Source organism: Schistocerca nitens, chromosome 1, assembly GCF_023898315.1.
Source record: "Schistocerca nitens isolate TAMUIC-IGC-003100 chromosome 1, iqSchNite1.1, whole genome shotgun sequence".
NCBI classification, from domain to species: Eukaryota; Metazoa; Arthropoda; class Insecta; order Orthoptera; family Acrididae; genus Schistocerca; species Schistocerca nitens.
Window position 1 is genome coordinate 382,037,444 of NC_064614.1, and position 15,373 is coordinate 382,052,816.

Genomic DNA, 15,373 nt, shown 5'->3' on the forward strand with positions numbered 1-15,373 from the left:
GTTGGTGAGAGATCTGGAGAATGTGCTGGCCAGGGCAGCAGTCGAACATTTTCTGTATCCAGAAAGGTCCGTACAGGACCTGCAAAGTGCGGTCGTGCAGTATCCTGCTGAAATGTAGGGTTTCTCAGGGATCGAAAGAAGTGTAGAGCCACGGGTCGTAACACATCTGAAATGTAACGTCCACTGTTCAAAGTGCCGTCAATGCGAACAAGAGGTGACCAAGACGTGTAACCAATGGCATCCCATACCATCACGCCGGGTGATACGACAGTATGGCGATGACGAATACACGCTTCCAGTGTGCGTTCACCGCGATGTCGCCAAACACGGATGCGACTATCAAGATACTGTAAACAGAACCTGATTTCATCCGAGAAAATGACGTTTTGTCACTCGTGCACCCAGGTTCGTCGTTGAGTACACCATCGCAGGCGCTCCTGTCTGTGATGCAGTGTCAAGGGTAACCGCAGCCATGGTCTCCGAGCTGATAGTCCATGCTGCTGCAAACGTCGTCGAACTGTTCGTGCAGATGGTTGTTGTCTTGCAAACTTCCCCATCTGTTGACTCAGGGATCGAGACGTGCCTGCACGATCCGTTACAGCCATGCAGATATGATGCCTGTCATTTCGACTGCTAGTGATACGAGGCCGTTTGGATCCAGCACAGCGTTCCGTATTACCCTCCTGAACCCACCGATTGCATATTCTGCTAACAGTCATTGGATCTCGACCAACGCGAGCAACAATGTCGCGATACGATAAACCGCAATCGCGATAGACTACAATCCGACCTTTATCAAAGTCGGAAACGTGATGGTACGCACTTCTCCTCCTTACACGAGGCATCACAACAACGTTTCACCAGGCAACGCCGGTCAACTGCTGTTTGTGTATGAGAAATCGGTTGGAAACTTTCCTCATGTCAGCACGTTTTAGGTGTCGCCACCTGCGCCAACCTTGTGTGAATGCTCTGAAAAGCTAATCATTTGCATATCACAGCATCTTCTTCCTGTGGGTTAAATTTCGCATCTGTAGCACGTCATCTTCGTGGTGTAGCAATTTTAATGGCCAGTAGTGTATACACAGACGATATCAAGCGTAGAAAGGGCGTGGTGGCTGGGACTGCGGATAAAACCCTGGGTGGATTGGAAGGGCAGGAGCTGGAGTGTGTGCGCCGCGACCTATCAGCACGTGCCAGCAGCAGCAGCAGCAGCAGCAGCCAGCAGCGCCGGCATTGCGTCGCCCGAGGGCAGCGGCGCGGTAAGGCGCTTTAGCGGCCCGCCTGGGTTGGGGGGAGGCATTGTCCCTGGCTCTGCAGCTCACCAGATCACCGTAAGCCGGCAGGGCCAGCCCGCCTCACACCCACCTCTCTTTTTGTCTCTACATGCAAACCTGCTGATGGCCCGCTGCCACTGGTCGCTGCTTCATATTCCCGCTCACGTCATAGCGGCGTTGAATGAGAGTTCAGGAGTCAGGTGTTTGTTGTCAGTGCTCTGTTTCGACTCATTTGTGTGGACATTTTTGTGTGTGTGGTACAATTAGAGTGGGAAATATGATTTTCTGGCTTATGTGGTAGTAGAGTGTATGTAATATAGGATATCACAACCATGTTTTTTACTAGAATTGATAATTTTTTTTCAAATGAACACTATGTACGTGTCATTTTGACGAAATCTTAGGAAGTGCGGAAATCCATCTAATAATAGAACTGAAAAGAACGTTATGAAGTTAATGTTATTACTATTATTATTATTGTTTTAACTACCTAGTGACCAAGTGACAATTACAGTTCCTTCTCATTTGCTCTTCTCTTTTCCTGGAAAATGCTTTAATCTATACAGCATGTCTCTCTGTTCTTCCTTCAGACCAACTATTTTCGTACTGCTTCTGCCTTGGGAACCTCAAAAATTTATCACTTGTCTTCTGAAAATGTCTCAGTCTGTTGCCTCTTCTGGCATTGTGTTCTGTATTTCTTAATCTCTGTTAAATTATTGGATCCATGTAGTCGTTATTTTCTTTCTGAGATATCGCCTAAAATCTGTTTTGTCAGCCTATTGTCATTTATAGTCATAAATGTACAAAAATGTCAGTTTTCTTACTGTTTCTGTTACTTTCTCTATATTTTGGTTATTCATGTATTTCCTCATTGTTTCTTAACTTCTGCTGTGCTATATCTTTGGCTGGTTAAAAACGTAATTATTTTCAGTAGGAAACACATAATAAAATGAAGTTAAAGACTATTAAACAACGCCTTCAGCCACTAATATTTTTTATTACACTGCACTATACATTGCAGACACACCTTCAGATGTATCCAGATACACCAGGACACAAATTATACGAACTCTAACTGTTTGGACCACCAGTTATCCTAATCGCTTTAACGAAAATGAATATTTTCCTATACAACTGAAAGTAATGGTATTGTTCGATAGTTATTACGGTATACAGTTCACCGTATTTTTCTTTATCATTCTAAAATCAGTTCGCAGCGAATCTATTAGCAGACAAAATCTTCCAGTGGTTAATCAATACAGTACGCACACTTTTGTACGCACAATACGCACATTGTTGTGTTTGTGATGCCTGCGTTCCGTCTACCGTGTCTCTTGGTTTGTGCGTGGGGAACATCAACAATTTCAGAAAAAAAAGCCTCGAGCCTGTCCTCGAGAATGAAGACGAGAGCAAAGGCTCACTGACAACAGAATTTAGTAGTGAAAAACTATCAGCAGACCCTAGAGCAGCGGAATATTTATTGAAAAATTCAAAACTTAAGCATAATCTTATGATTCTGAGTTTCTAGACAACAGAGATAAGACAAGCCTAATTTGAAAGTCTTTACCTGAAACGACATTAGCTTTCGAAAGAGGAACTTTAAAGACCGTATTAAAAGGCTGAAATGAGCTAACTCTACAGCAAACCACAAAATACCTCTAATATAAAACTTCTAAGCTTTCAAAAATGTTAAAAACTTCCCTTCTTTTTCAAGAACCAACCAAAAGCCTGGGTGATAGCTATTTTGTTTTGTAAATGGTACGATTCAATATTCAAACCTGAAGTAAAAAAAAAATCACTATTCTTTTCCTGCCGCCAAACGTAACGAGTTTGCTCCTATTAATGGATCAGTCGGTTGTCGAAACTATGAAGCGACAGTAAAGAAGACAACTGTTGAGGAAGCTTTGAAAATGAAGAGGAGATGGAAATGAAGAAGGCATTGCGAATCATCACCAAAAATTTGATTTAAAAGACTGCTCTTACATGGCACCAGAAGCGTAGAAGTTGGTGAAGACGACCACTTTGAAAGTACTTGGACTAAATTGAAAGGGGTTTCAACCAAGGATGAGGTACAGAAGATGAAGATGAAAGAAGAAGCGCGAAAAGGAAGAGGAAGAAAGAGAAGCGAAAGGGGACGAACTGACACTATATGTAGGTACAGTACGGTACACAACCTAAACAAAAATGTTTCCTAGTTATTAAATTAATATTACAGTAGTAGGTGTACACAATTTTGGCTTTTTTCTTTTTTTTTCTTTAGAAATGACCTGTTTACATGATTTCTCCAATTGTTCGGATATTTGATTATACGGAGAGAGTCTCGTCTCGAGTCATCCACGTAATTGGAGTTCTACTGTACTTTCATTAATTCTCTTGCTCTTAAGTGAGGTAACCCTTCAGAATAGAGCGTTCTTGTTAGTAATAGGCTGAATGTTAAATTTGGAAATTATGAAACAAGAAAAGGAATGAAAACGGGAATAACTGAAAAACTACTCAAGCTGAGTAGAACATTCCTGTATATTGTAACTTAATGCTGATAATTATGTATCATAACACAACATCACTTCGTTCAAGCCTTTCATGTTTATCTATAGATGTAAACAGTTCACACATACGATATAAGACAGAGTTCACAATGATGTGGGATACACGGGGGTTTCATTACTCGGTTTTGCGGGAGGTACAGGATTCTTAAGGTATCGTATTCTTCGAGTTTCAGATGAGGGAACAGTTGGTACGGGATACGTGTGGTATAGGGTAATCAGATACGGAAAGCGAGAAGGATTTGAACGAAGCAATAAAATATGGGATGGATGGAGGTTCATAAAACATTTGCATAGGTACGGATAGAATGGATGAAGATCACTTAGGTATGTTTGATGATTATAGGATTTAGTCCACAAGTTCTGCCGGATACTGATTTCATTTTATTGTGTGTCTCCTTATGGGCTGTTAATAGATGATACTTCCAAGACACCTTTTCATCCAGTTTTTGTCCAAGTTATTTTAAATACTTCAGTGCGGTGTATTGGCCGTTTGTGAGCAGTGAAACTTCACGTGGGTTTGCTTATAACTGTTGCTCAGGCTTTTGAAGGATTGATGCAGAGGACCTGTTTCTTACACCAGGAGGTGAAAATATTAGAATGGAATTGGAGGGATCGTTGGGACGAACCGAGTACGTAGGGCAGCATGGAAACTAATGTTATCAGTGTACTGAAGTTGGTACATGCGAAGGAAAGACTTAGAAACGTTAGTTGTCTATGGCAGGTAGTGAAATGTATTTTTTAAAGTTTTTAAGGTGGAAGAGAATGAAACATGGTATAGAAACACAGTCGATTCCTCTCAAATAACATTTAAAGACGTCGCAGCACTACTTTGTTTTCGACCTCCGGTCGGTCACGAAATGGAAACCAGTCAAAATCAAAAACGTTTTATTTTCAGCAGTTAGCCACACCTTGCAGCTACGTCTCAACACATACGCCGTTCTGACTTAGATACAGTCGGAGAGGGTACCAACTTTCCAATACCCTCATCATAGGTGGCAGTCGCCTGTGCTTTTTGCCAATTTTATGCGGTGGTCTGCAGTTCGTTGTCTGTGCCAAGATGTTGTCTTCATAGCCAGCGGTTCATGTGAGTAGAGATGACTATCAGAAGGCTGTATGATGGGTGATCAAACGCTTACCATCGAAAACGCTACTGGAGCGTCCTTGTTGCACCTGCAGTGTGCGACCAAGCATTGTCGTGAAGAAGGAGACGCATGACAGTTACGTCCTGTGGGCTGCATGAAATCAGGCGGAACACTTGGCGGGAGATTCTGTGCTTTAGGCATCTTTACCTGTTTATTGTGTGCTATTGCGGCGGCGCTGTTTCTTTCTTCCATTACCTGCACTTACCTGTGAACTCGTTGAAGCAGATCGCCAGTAGGAAAGCCGAGCAGAAACCTACCGTACTGCAACTCGCACCAGGCTGCATACAATGTAACTATTCAAAGAATCGGGAAAAGGTCTTAATTTTTAATATAAGGTGGAAATACTGGCAAAACTTTGATATATTGTGAAATTTGATAACGTACACGTTCACTGACAAGCCCATGCTAGTCTTAACACAATCGTGCACAAAACCTTTCGTTCACGTCAGCAAGATTATGGTAACGTTTCTCCCTAAATCTGAACAGCTACTAAGCATGGAGAGTTCTTAAATGAAAATGCTCGCCATACTATTAAGTTTATATCGATGTCTAATGCATTTAAGTTTTTAGTCACCGACCTGCTCAATGTGCAACGCAGAATTGCCGTCTTTTCTCATACACAAGAGTACTTAAAAATCAGTACTTTCTGAAAAAACACACTGGAATAAATACACCTTCAGTTTAAAACGCTTTTGGAGCATGTAGCACAACTAAAACCGGCAAATTATAACTTCCTTCGGAGCTGATACTACACACAACCGTACCATTGAAAGGGGCTGGGCTCCGACTACTTTAGACTTCTGTAAGCATTCTATATCTCCAAGAGAAAAGACGCGCGAAGATACTCCGTTCTGATTGGTCAGTTTTCTTTAAGGCCAATAGAAAACCATTATTCTCCCGCGTTAGCCCGCGCCTTTCATGACTAACCAATCGAACTGTACTTCTCCCCGAAATAAATATTTAACATTCTGATATTTTGTTTATTCTTTACGTTATTAACTATCTTCATTTGCACTCGAATTAGCTTTCCTTTTACCACAAACTTACTAAACACATAATGATACAAAATTCCCCGTCGTCTGCATTGACACCGTCTTAAAACTGTCTCACACTAGTTTGTACAGCGTTCATCAGTAGAACAATGATCTACATATTTACTTTAGACCACATTCACGCATCATTCACACTACTAAAACGCATCTACAGAACCGTACAAACATAAATAAACAGAATAGTCTTCAAGAAATAAATATAACAATTCACGAAAACATTCTATTGACCTGTTTCTTGAATGTCTCTGTGCACTGCTGGACACTAGTGGTCAAAATTCTTAACTACATTATAATTTTTTTGTTTAGTCCTGTCCGCTATTGTCCTCTAGCAGATGAAAATTAGAACTGCGTACTCGACTGAACCCGCTTCAGACCATCTATCACTGTGCATGCATGAGTCATTCTCCCGATACACAGGCTCTAGACAGGAGCGATATGAGGCGCCACGCCTCACTATCAGTTGTTGCAACTCTGTTAACGATAAGTTTCTTCTCTTGTAAAATCTATTTCAGTCTTACTCAGAATTTTGTCGAAAAATCCGTGCTCAGAATTCTGAATAAGTCTGAAATTGATTTTACACCAGAAGAAACTACCTTGTTGGAAAAAGGACTTAAATACAATGTAACGCCTAACCTGTAAGATAAAAATATAGTAGAAAGTATGACTGTAGATCTTAAAATAGGCCTTAACAGCGTCACAGTAGACGCTTCTTGACAAAAGAGGGTAGCTCACGATGTACATAGTATTTTTGAGAAACATGCAACTAAAAACTCCTGTCATTATGATTGTGATAAGAAATTGATTAAAAATATTAACCTCAAGCTAAAAGAAAACAGTGCCCATATAATGAAGTCTGACAAAGGGAATACTGTAATCCTTGCTACTCAGAACGAATATGTGTCTAAAAGACAACAGTTTTTTGACGAGAATAATGTTTCGGAGCTAGATGAGGATTCGACCTCCTGATACAAAAAGAAATTAGGCTTGCCGTTAACAGCGCTACGATATTGCTTAAACCATTTAATAGAAAACAGCTAATTGAAATAAATCCACAGGCCGCAAAATTGCGTTCCCAGCATAAAGTACAAAAAAGTCACCATCCGATATCTTCGGTTGTGAATATTATGAACACGAAACAATTAAGAAATCCTTTGTTTTTCGAAATAGTTATTCTGGAGTCAATAATAAAAATCTAATCAGTAAAATCGAAGATCTGCCGTGTGACCAAGAGACTTGTTTTCATTAGATATTACGAACCTGTTGAAACAACCATTGACATCGTTGAAAGCAATCTACGTAAAAGTTAAAAAAAAAAAGATATTTCTGATGAGCAAAGCACTGATCTAATTCGCTTGCTAAGAACAGTAATAAAATACAACTATTTTGTTTTCAATGGCAAACTATACCATCAGCCTGACGGTCTGACAATAGGTAACCCACTGACAGGCATCGTGGCCGATACTTTCATTAATTCGCTGGAAGAAAAATTCTTCAATAATTTTTCAGCTGCTGATCTGGGTATTTGGTCTTATGATCGGTACGTAGATGACATTTCTATCAAATACGGTGGTTCCCTGAAGGAATTCAGCAGTTGTTTGAAATTTTTAACAGTCTTCATGAAATCATCAACTTCACTTATAAATCAGAAAATAACAACGGTCAGCTTAATTACTTGGACTTCAGTATTGCTATTGATGACCACAGACGTTCTTTCGGTATTTTTCGAAAACCCATTAATACAGATCAAATTGTGCCCGCTAATTCAGAGCATCCTCATTCCCGTAGCAGAGTATTTTTCCATTCAGTCATTCATCTAGCAGTTTCTGTATCTTTGTCACCTGTCAAGCTTAATGAAGAGATAAATATTATGAAAACTATTGCAGTTAATAACGACTGTGATTCCACGTTAGTTGACAAGATCTTCAAAGTTAAAACTGACACAAAAGTGACCAATTTAGACAGCAGTGATATTTCTGAGAGTAACAAGTACAAACATGTTTTCTCGATTCCATTTTTAGGCCCCATTTCGTATAAAATTCTTCGCCTTCTGATTAAAAAATGTGGATTCAAAGTTACCTTTTCCACTAAGAATAACTTGCAAAAAAATCTCATTCACCATCTCAAATCTCCATTCGCTCCTTTAAACAGTTCAGGAGTGTATAAAATGTTTAGTACGTAGGATAAGCTGGAAAGTCTTTTAGCGTCAGGTGCAATGAACATTTATTGGGAAAAAGAGGCATAATACACACAATTCCACTTCTGCTGATCATCTGCTAATTTCCGGACGCAAATCGAAATGGGTTGAAGAAATTTCTATTTTACGTAGAGAAAAGAAAGATCATAAGCTCGACGTGCTCGAAGAGCTGGACATTTTCAAGCATATTTTAAAGAGCAGTGGCCTCATCCTCAATGAACAGCTGCAACTACATAACAAACGTTTTTTCGATGGTTTTAATCCACTGCTCGCGGTATTCTGAATTCTCTATTTTTAACTATATTTTCCTGTCTCTTGTTCCGAAACTTTTTCTTCGAATCTCATAGATGTGTGCCACTAAAGTTACCTTCATTCAGATATTTTCTGGCTTGTACAGCTGTTTGTATAATTTTTCTATCTTATTCTGTCCTTTACGTAACAGTATTCTCTGTAAAGCCTAATAGATGGCTCCGAGTTATATTTCATCTCCTTGGCTACTGGGTATTTTCAAAAACATGTTAAGATCTCTTCCTTTGTATTTTGTTGTTAAAAACAACTGTCGTTTTCAATTACTTCTGTTAGAATGTTTCAAATGGGCACATGCCATTCGTGGCCGATAGGTGGCGCAGCTTGTACTGTTTTCGTGGCAGCGATGTGAGCCACTCGGCCAACCAGTCTGACGTTGTTCCTTGCTAGGCACACGAGGCAAACCCTGGAATGTGTTTTATTTTATTTTTGACTTGAGTGTACCTGCTTTAAATTCTGACTATTGGTTCCTCGCAATGTAATTTTACTTAAGTAACCGTTATACGGCATGTCAATTGTGATCTTGGTTAAGGCGCTTTTTGTCGTGCTTAATTTGCAATGTATCATTTTATAGGGTTTTTCAAAGGTTCATTCTGATGAAGTCACCCGTAGTACGTGTAGAAACCTAGGTAAATATACCATACAGTTATTTGCAATCGGTTGGCTGTATAAACCTATGTTCAGAATAAAACGTTCATTACATGCTTGGTCAAACAGAGCTCATGTAATGAATGGTTTTCTCGTCAAATTTCGCCCCTAACCAATAGCATTTAACACCCAGTAAACTCAACTCTCTGTGGATGCAGGTGATCTCCTCTATCCATCACCATCTGTACCATTCGGTTGGAACTGATCCAATCTACTTTACTGGCCGTAACTATCAACATGTGTGGTCTTGGCCAGAGTCTAAATCTTTTACTTCTGATTTTACCTTTGAAAATTTTTTTTGCGAGTTCTCATGACGTGTTAAGTATATAATCAACCTTGTTTGATTTGCTGTATAGTCTTACACGATCGAGAGGGTCCTTTGTCAATTCTTTAATAATTTGCATATTGGATTTTCTTCTACTTATTTCGGTAATTTTTCTCCATATCTAATCCTTCAAAGGTCTTCCTTTCCTGTTTCTCCAGATTTCATCCGCACCAGCAGAACTTAATAATCCTAGTAAATGTCTTGATAAAATCTTCCAAAGTCATTTATTCATGAACTTATTTCTGTCGCTGTGTGTGGTCATTGCTATTCCTTTGTCATCAATTACGTTTCCACCTTACTAGCAGAATATATTCACTGATTTTAGAGTTATATTGAGATAGAAACTATTTGACGTTTACTCTCACTTTGATACCATATCTATGGATTTATGCACCTTCGTTTTGATATTGCTTAGGTTCATCCGTAGCTTATGAGTTACACATCAGCTATCCTTTACATGAGACATATTATTTTCTCAATCTATAACATTAGGGGTTAATCAGATCCAGTGCGATGTATTTAATATTTATTTCTATTGTCCCATTTTATTTCTAATGTTCTTTCTATAAAAAAATTACGCAAAGTATGGGAGGTGCCAGCCAGCCTCATCAGCCGCGTCTTCTTGTTTTAGCCTCTTTCTTAACACTATTAATATTTACATTGTGGTTTTTACGTTAATTGAGAATCAGTTTCTGTTTCAAACTACATTTTTTATTATTTCTCTGGTCTTCGTATCACTCTACCAAAAATCTTTTCTAGATTATTGAATGTTGAGTATTCGTTTTTGTTATGCGAATTCTTATTTTTAAATTTTTCCTAGCGCTCAAGTAGCTACTCTTTTTTCTTTTATTTCCTTAGGTTCGAACTATATGAGTATCAGTAGTACTGAATGATAACCATTCTATTACTAGTTGCTAATAGAGCCGCGTACATCATGACATGGCATGTGGCAGATCCCCTTCTTCATAATCATACTAGTAGATTTCCACACACTTGCCCATACTTAAGTTCCCACCTGTCGAGGCAAACTGTTTCACCCGGCCTGCTCTGAAGAGAGGCACTTGGTGTGCTGTTACAGACCCGTGACCGCAGCCCGTGCCCCACGGCACTGACGGACTACCTGCGCCACTGCAGCATGCACGGCGTCCGCTACATCGTCGAAGAGGGGCGCCATTGGTCTGAGAGGTGAGGAGGTGCTCTTTACATACGCTCTGGCTGGAACAGAATTTCTGTCATCTCCTTTCTGCGACAGAATGTACTTTGTTGCTTAACCCCGACGGCTGGATCTAAAGTGCGTACGATCGAAGGCATTTGCCCTATTTAGTGCTTCATTTAAATATTACTTATCACTCTGACACTAAGAGGGGAAACTCTCTGCTTATAGCTTTCATATACCTTCTATCTGATTGATAGCTACAGTTCGAGGCAAAAGGAAATGAAATAGTGTTTTCATGTGCCATCGACAGTGTCCACAAAGCAAAATTTGGAAATGCAGTTTTTGCATGAGTACGAGAAGACGAAATATGTATATTCATTGAGTGATAGTGATCTAAGGTCCCGACTATCTTGCAGATAACGAGAGTCAAAATTCTGGTCACCTGAGTATACCCCAAAAACTGAGGTGGCTGGTATGGTAACCGACACTGAATATTGATTTTGAATGACTTAAAAACATTGGGGAAATATGATGGTCAAAATAATTCCCTCTTCCGACATTTGTTTTTATTCGAGCTTTAAAAGGTAAATCTTAGAAAAACTACAATCTTAGTAAATTAGAACAGTCGTGACCCGAATTTATATGTATAAAAATAAAAGCGCTCTCACACGCTATGTATGACAAGTTAGTAAAGAAATGAAATTAGCAGCACGTTTATGAAATAGACGTAAATACAGTTCATATAGTCTTGGAAAGCAAGAACTGTTTTGGTAGCAATGAGACATGTCACGCGATACCGTGGAATGAAAATTAAATTTCTAGAATCTGTAAAATGTTTTCCAATTATTTGCCCGTGGAAATTTATTTTCATCAGCCTTCAAGACGGCTCGAATAACTCCATACAATTATTTTATTTGCCGGTAATTCTGATAGTAGAAAGTAGGCTTTTATCCTTTGCTTTAGTAGGACATACATCTTTTTCGCACTATTTCGTCGCATGCTATCACGAAAGCCATGCTTAAACCAAGTCTAGTGGTGTACAGTTATTCAGGCTACTAAATTAACGTATTAGTGGGACAAAAGACAGCAATTCAGTCTGCTATAGACTATCAGGAAACCTGCTCACAAGTCAGCCTTATTTGGCTTCGTGCCCTGTGAAACAAATTCAGTACCCATTTCGGAAGCGCGGTAGTGGATAGTGAAAAATAAAAACAGCGAATGAAATGTTTCACTTGAATGAAATTTCCATTCGCTTATCTTAATATAGGTTTTATTGCTGTGTATGGTCATACAGCTAAGAAGATGTAATCTTGGACCACCTTCTTGAGTCGGTTGGAGTGCGGTCTTACAGTCGTACACACAAACAATGATAGATGTATCACCGTCCTTCTGTTTGTAAGGGTCAGCTGGATGCGTTAACGTTGCTCATATGATGCTGCGGTAAGGCCGTGACCTTTATGGTGCTGCCGTTCGGAAACAGTTAAGTCTACCCACCTCCACTGGGCCATCAGTGTCAAAATGGAGATACAGTTGACTTCTCGCAAGGAACTGAGCAATTATTCCCACTGACCATCCAGCCTCCCTCAAGCCCACAACACATCTTCGCTGAAATTTAATTGTGTTAACTTGCTCGTCGACGTGGTCCTGCCATATGAGAGCTGGTTAAACCAGCAAGATGATCCAAATAGTACACTACTGTTTCAGTAATTCGCAACGGTTGTTGTGGGTTGAACAGTTTCACCTTCAGTATGAGTTTCCTTTCCGTCCCCGGGACGGGGACCTATATCAAGCCTATAGGCAGGCTGCTGAAACGCAATGAAACTTATGGCATCTAAATAAGATTTGTCTACAAGCTGACGGATATAAGACCAGTGTTTATGAACAAAGCATCCATACTTAGCAATACGGAAAGACTTGTCGAGAAACGCCAGTAGTGTCACAGTTACGTCATTGTTACTCCAACGTAATGAATCTGAAAATTTATATAGCACACACTACGTGATCCGAAAGAACCTTTGGGACTGGTTCGAATGTTTTCGTGATGGAAACAACGTGTTGATACGCTGTGTTCGTTTCGATCGTCAACGACGACGACACGCGACATCAAATAAGTGGAACAGACGTTGATGGACAACATGAGGAGCTGTTGTTTAGCAATGTTCTTGGCCACACACGTCGGAAATATAAGGCCCTGACATTAGTGGGCACGTGTCATCCCCTACACGAATTCGTGACACGTAAATGTCTGCAGTTCGAAGCTTGTATTTTGAATACTTGCTAGCCACGTAACATCATAGCTCTAGAATGAGATTTACACTCTGCAGCGGAGTGTGCGCTGATATGAAACTTCCTGGTATATTGAAACTGTGTGCCGGACCGAGACTGGAACTCGGGACCTTTGCCTTTCGCGGGCAAGTGCTCCACCACAAGAGCATTTGTCCGCGAAAGGCAAAGGTCCCGGGTTCCAGTCTCTGTCCGGCACAGTTTTAATCTGTCAGGAAGTTTCATCATATCTCTGGTTGTCTCCTTCTGCGTTTATAATGTTCACCGGTGTCTGTAACTTACTACTCGATTCTCGGCGAGATTCACACCTAAGAGTAACACTCCACTAAGTTAAGCTAAAAACTCATCTTTTCCATGAGTAAGGTTCACAGTTCTGACAGCATTGTTCACCCAATAAGAACTATCATCTTCCTGTCAGATACTATGAGTACGGCACATGGTGAACGCATTATTGTAGCCAAGATAAAGACAGAATCAATACATACTGCAGTAGTCAAAGGTAAATGCCTACTACCTCCGATGAAGAAGATACGGAAAGACGTGTGATGCGATAAAAAAATTATTTAATTCGAAAGCGGAGACGAAGATCTAGCCTTGGTGGCCGACTGGAATTAGACAGCAATGAAAGAAATAAAAGGGAAAACAATAGCAGAAGATGGAGTGGGGAGGGAAATGAAAGAGCATTTTTAACTACTGCAAAAACATGATTTGAAAATCATGAAAGGCGGCTGTATGGGTGGAAAACACCTAGGGCCACGAGAAGGTTTCAGGTAGACTACATAACAGTAAGATAGGAATAAACTGAAGAAATGGCATACAGCTGAGAAATTATGACATGACATCTGGATAACTTGAAAGAACGAGAGGTTACTGAAATTTTCAAGAGCAGCATAAGGTAACTATTGACTGAAACAAGGCAAATGAATGCAAAAGATGATTGGGTGGCTTTAAGACAGGGGCGCCGAGATTTCAGCTCACAGGCCATGCCCAGCCATGAGTACCAAAGCACTCAGTCTCGTTGCACATTTCCCCCACCCCCGCGCCACGTTGTCTGAGTGTGAGGGAGGGAAAGGGGGGGGGGAATAGGGGAAAACGGTGAATGCACCGCATTTAAATGGCAATCCAGTCGCACTGCATATGACTTGGTTTCATATTTCACATTTCTCAACAACATAGATCACAAACAAATCAAATGTACAGTATTTATTTGTGGCGCACTGAAGAAATGATATAATTTTTATGTAGTACAAACTGTCGGCATACCGACGGACACAGGCAATTTCAGAGTATTTCACTCAAATTGACACGTGATCGTGACTTACTTAGATCTTTCACACAAATATGTCGATCTAAATGTTATAGTATTTTTGAAACCTCGTTAGGGAGATGTGGGAACTCTACCCGAGGAAAGCAATGTAGATCTCATGAACTGTTTTAACGTAAAAAGATTTGTCATTAAAACAGCAGCTGAGTTAGTTACATCTGTATGTGACCAGGGGCGCTTTCAATTGAAAATGCAAACCGTCTCGAAAACAGATGTAAGATTGACAGTGAGCACAAAAGCTTTACAAAACTATCTCTAGTATTCTTTCAAGGCCACAATTAATTCTTCAAACCTCCTGCTTCCTTTAACAGCAGAAAGCTTAGGAAATTGGACAGTTTTTGTCAGAATGTGTCCCTTCTAATACGTGATTTTCTTTTTAAATGCATCCACATGAAATAAGAAAGAAGTTAGCTTGTAATGTCTTACTGTGGACATTGTGCAGTCAAGTCCACTTAAAATGTGAAGTCAGAAATCCATTCCGGACCCTCTAATTTTCGTTTCTGAATTCCTTTTTCCTTCATAAATTCAGCCACAGCGAGTTTTAAATTGAAAAATCGTTCCAGGCGCGTAACTTGATTTAACCAAAGTACTCTGCAATGATATCTGAAAACTGTTACGACTGATAACGGAATAATGTATGCGACATCATAAATTTTACTATTTATACCACCTATTTTTTCACATCCTTGGTGCCTGCAAATTTATTGTAAAGTGCTTCTCGATGTACAGAACAAATAATCCCGTCTGTCGATCGTAGTAAGTTTTTGCTCTTTGATCATCAATTAAATCTTTAAATTCTTTCCACGTGATATTGCAATGTCGTTTCACATCATAAATGCAATACCCGTTGCTTATACGAATTGAGAACTCTTCTGTCATTCTCTTTGATTTCAAAGGTTTGTGACGCTACACTGCCTCCTTTTGTGCAGACAGCCACTGAACCTGTGAAGTCCTTCATACCAGGAACAAATAGCGAAAGGAAACAGCGCTGACACCACGATTCTGACGAACTCATAGTCGTGCCTACCGAAAAATGCCGCACCGCAATGCTAAATGAAATATCGCGCTGTTGCGGATACTTCAGAGAAGGACCGAACAAAGTTGACTTACAGGGCGGTCCTTG

At 40.1% G+C, this 15,373-nt stretch overlaps 1 protein-coding gene across 1 annotated transcript in view; it reads left to right on the forward strand.

Moving 5' to 3' along the window:
* The first annotated feature begins 1,397 nt into the window (after positions 1–1,397).
* The window catches only part of LOC126248530 (sodium channel protein Nach-like), a 157,288-nt gene continuing 143,312 nt past the window's right edge, over positions 1,398–15,373 (forward strand). The window contains exons 1-2 of the mRNA XM_049949625.1: positions 1,398–1,469; positions 10,566–10,672. Of these exons, the coding sequence (XP_049805582.1) occupies positions 1,398–1,469; positions 10,566–10,672 (179 nt within the window). The remainder of the gene's footprint in view (positions 1,470–10,565; positions 10,673–15,373) is intronic.